This window comes from Postia placenta, assembly GCF_002117355.1.
Source record: "Postia placenta MAD-698-R-SB12 unplaced genomic scaffold POSPLAscaffold_233, whole genome shotgun sequence".
NCBI classification, from domain to species: Eukaryota; Fungi; Basidiomycota; class Agaricomycetes; order Polyporales; family Adustoporiaceae; genus Rhodonia; species Rhodonia placenta.
The window spans coordinates 278-2,803 of NW_020170064.1; the positions used below are offsets into that span (position 1 = coordinate 278).

The 2,526-nt window shown below is 65.4% G+C and overlaps 1 protein-coding gene across 1 annotated transcript; it reads left to right on the top strand.

Annotated features, from left to right (window-relative positions):
• Positions 1-382: 382 nt before the first annotated feature.
• Positions 383-2,455, top strand: POSPLADRAFT_1063361 (hypothetical protein; the record flags this gene model as incomplete). Its single annotated transcript, XM_024481643.1, has 9 exons — positions 383-485; positions 540-976; positions 1,034-1,144; positions 1,211-1,548; positions 1,620-1,806; positions 1,869-2,063; positions 2,120-2,130; positions 2,183-2,200; positions 2,260-2,455. The coding sequence occupies 9 exons, from the start codon at positions 383-385 to the stop codon at positions 2,453-2,455; spliced, it is 1,596 nt and encodes a 531-aa protein (XP_024332678.1).
• Between the last annotated feature and the right edge of the window lie 71 nt (positions 2,456-2,526).

A 2,526-nucleotide genomic window follows, 5' to 3' on the forward strand; every position in this document is an offset into this window, starting at 1 on the left:
AGCGACATAGCGCTTGCGTGCTTTCGACACCACCTGCCTCTTCTTCCTTCTCAACCTCTGCTCCTGGCTGCTCTCATCGCACTGTGAGCGTCCAGCACAGCGTGCGCGCGCGTCCCTAAGGTGAGTCGTCCCCTCCTCCTCGCTGTTTCCCTCGCCCGCTACGACGGCGCACAGTCCGCGCCCGCTCGCCTGCGCTGCCAGCTGCCCACCCTGCCCGCAAGCATGTCCCTCACGTGAGTCGTCCTCACCGTCACCCTCGCCGCCCACGACGACGCGCAGCCTCCCGCGTCTTATAGACCGCATGTGCGAGCTCGTCCGCACGCCAGAAGCCATTTGCCCACCCCGTCGGTATGTACTCACTTCTTGCCGTCCGCGCGCTCTCATGCAGACGGCTCTCGCGCCGTTGCGCGAAACGGTCGGTCGTGCAGCAGAACGCGCTCGACGGGGCGCGACGCCGGAGCCGTGTTGCTGTCTGCAGGGCACCGGTGAGTGCGCGCGCAGCCAGACTGCGGGACGATGGCTCACCGATCCGTGCGCAGGGCCCGCGGAAGACGTCGCGGTCAGCAACGTGCCATGCACTATGCGCCGTGCGACGACTCAGGATTCGCCGCGCCCGCGCCCGCGCTCGCTCTCACGCTCCACGTCCCCCGGGGCAGCCGCTGTCGACGGCAAGGCTCGCGAGGACAGCGTCGACGCGGCCGCGCGCACGGCGGAGGACCTATGGACGCCACGCGCGAGCAAGGTGAGTGACGACGCGGGAGCAAGAGACGCAGCACTGACCGTGAGCAATGGCGCATGCGCATGCGAAGGACGACGGGCCCTAGGCAACATCCTACCGGTGTCAAGGAAACGACGACCGGCAGCCAGCCAGAGCGCGCGCACTGCGAGCGCGCCGCCGGACGAGATTCAGACGCAGGAGACGGAGGCCGCAGGGAATGGCGAAGACCTCGACCAGCGTCCGTTCCCCCCACGTCCTGTGTGCCCCGTCGGCTGCAAGTGACGCGCACGCGCCGGACGCACAGCCTGATCTCAGAGGATCCTGTCCGTGCGTGCCGTCTCTGTCCCGCGCCGTCGCACTCCGCTCCCGCCCTCTTACAGGATGCACACACTGCGCGCAGGTACGCCAAGCATTCCTTATTCCCCGGTCAGTCTCTACTCACACGCGTACACCTCCCGCTCCCTGTCTACTGACAATCGCGCCTCTTTCCAGGTCCCTAGCAGCTTACTATGCCCGCCGTCCAACAACCAACCCCACTGCGCTTCTATCCAACCGCCGCCGGTGCCAGTGCTTCAGAGCAGCGACCAGGGCGCGAATCGTCCGCGCCGTCGCACGCCGTCGATTGATCCCACACCGCCCGCGCCGTCGAACCACGCCGCACGCACACACAACGCACGCGCCGTCGAACCACGCCGCACGCACAAACGGCAGCAGACCGAGTTGGTGCGTGCCGCTTCTGTCCCGCTCCGTCTCACTCACTCCGCTGCCAGCCGTCCCCTTAACCGACATATTGTGCGCTGCAAATGGTCCGCGATGCACGCGCTGTTGCTGTACTTACCTTCCGTGCATACCATCGCCGGTCACTATCTACTCACACACGTGTCCCGCTATCTAACGTCAGCCATCCCGCATCACCCGTGTTCCGCACGCCCCGCCCCGCTCGCAGCCCGACGTCCCGGCATCTAGACGACGACCCCCACCCGCGACGGCGTCCTCCCGCTACCAGTGCTTCAGACCGGGGACGCGCACGCGGATCGTCCACGTCGTCGCAGCGGGATGATGTGAACGCCTACAGATCGCACATTGTAGTAAGTGTTTCGTTTGCATGTAGACATCATCGCCCGCCACTTACCATCCGGCGCGGACGTAGGACGCGACGTTCTGGCCGACCGGCCCTCATCATCTACGCAGCCGCGGGCCAAACATCTACCACCGACCGTCCGCCTCGTTCAATCCGCTCAGCCGCGACGACAGTCCTCCGCGCTCCCGGACCTCATTGACACCATTAGCTCCGTTAGCTTGGCATCACCACACGCACGCACGCATCACTCACCCCGCGTACTCGGTACGTGGTATGCTCCAGCCATCGTCTTGACCATCTGGCGACGTCGACTGCTGCAGTGGCGTACACAGTGAGTGGCGTGATGCAGCACTCCTTAAAACGACGGCGGCTTACCTGACCAGTGTCCGGGCGCGCAGCACGTACGTGGCCACGCCGGGCGAGCGAGATAGCGGGCGGGGCACAGTACGAGCGACAACAGAGCGGAAGACGAGTCGCAAATCACACAGGATTCTCTGACGACGTCCACCTTTAAATCCCTCACACGCTTTCCCGGCCTGTTGCCATTCCCACGACTGCCGCCCGGACATCTCGCATCGGCTGCCGCGTCGCTCAATGGTTACTACTCGCCCAAAATCATGACGGCAGCGCCCCCGCGTTCCCGCCCGCGTACCTAGGCCCGAACGTGAGCGGTCATTCTGCTTGACGCGGACGGACACACTCCCCGACGTATGCACCCTTCCGATCC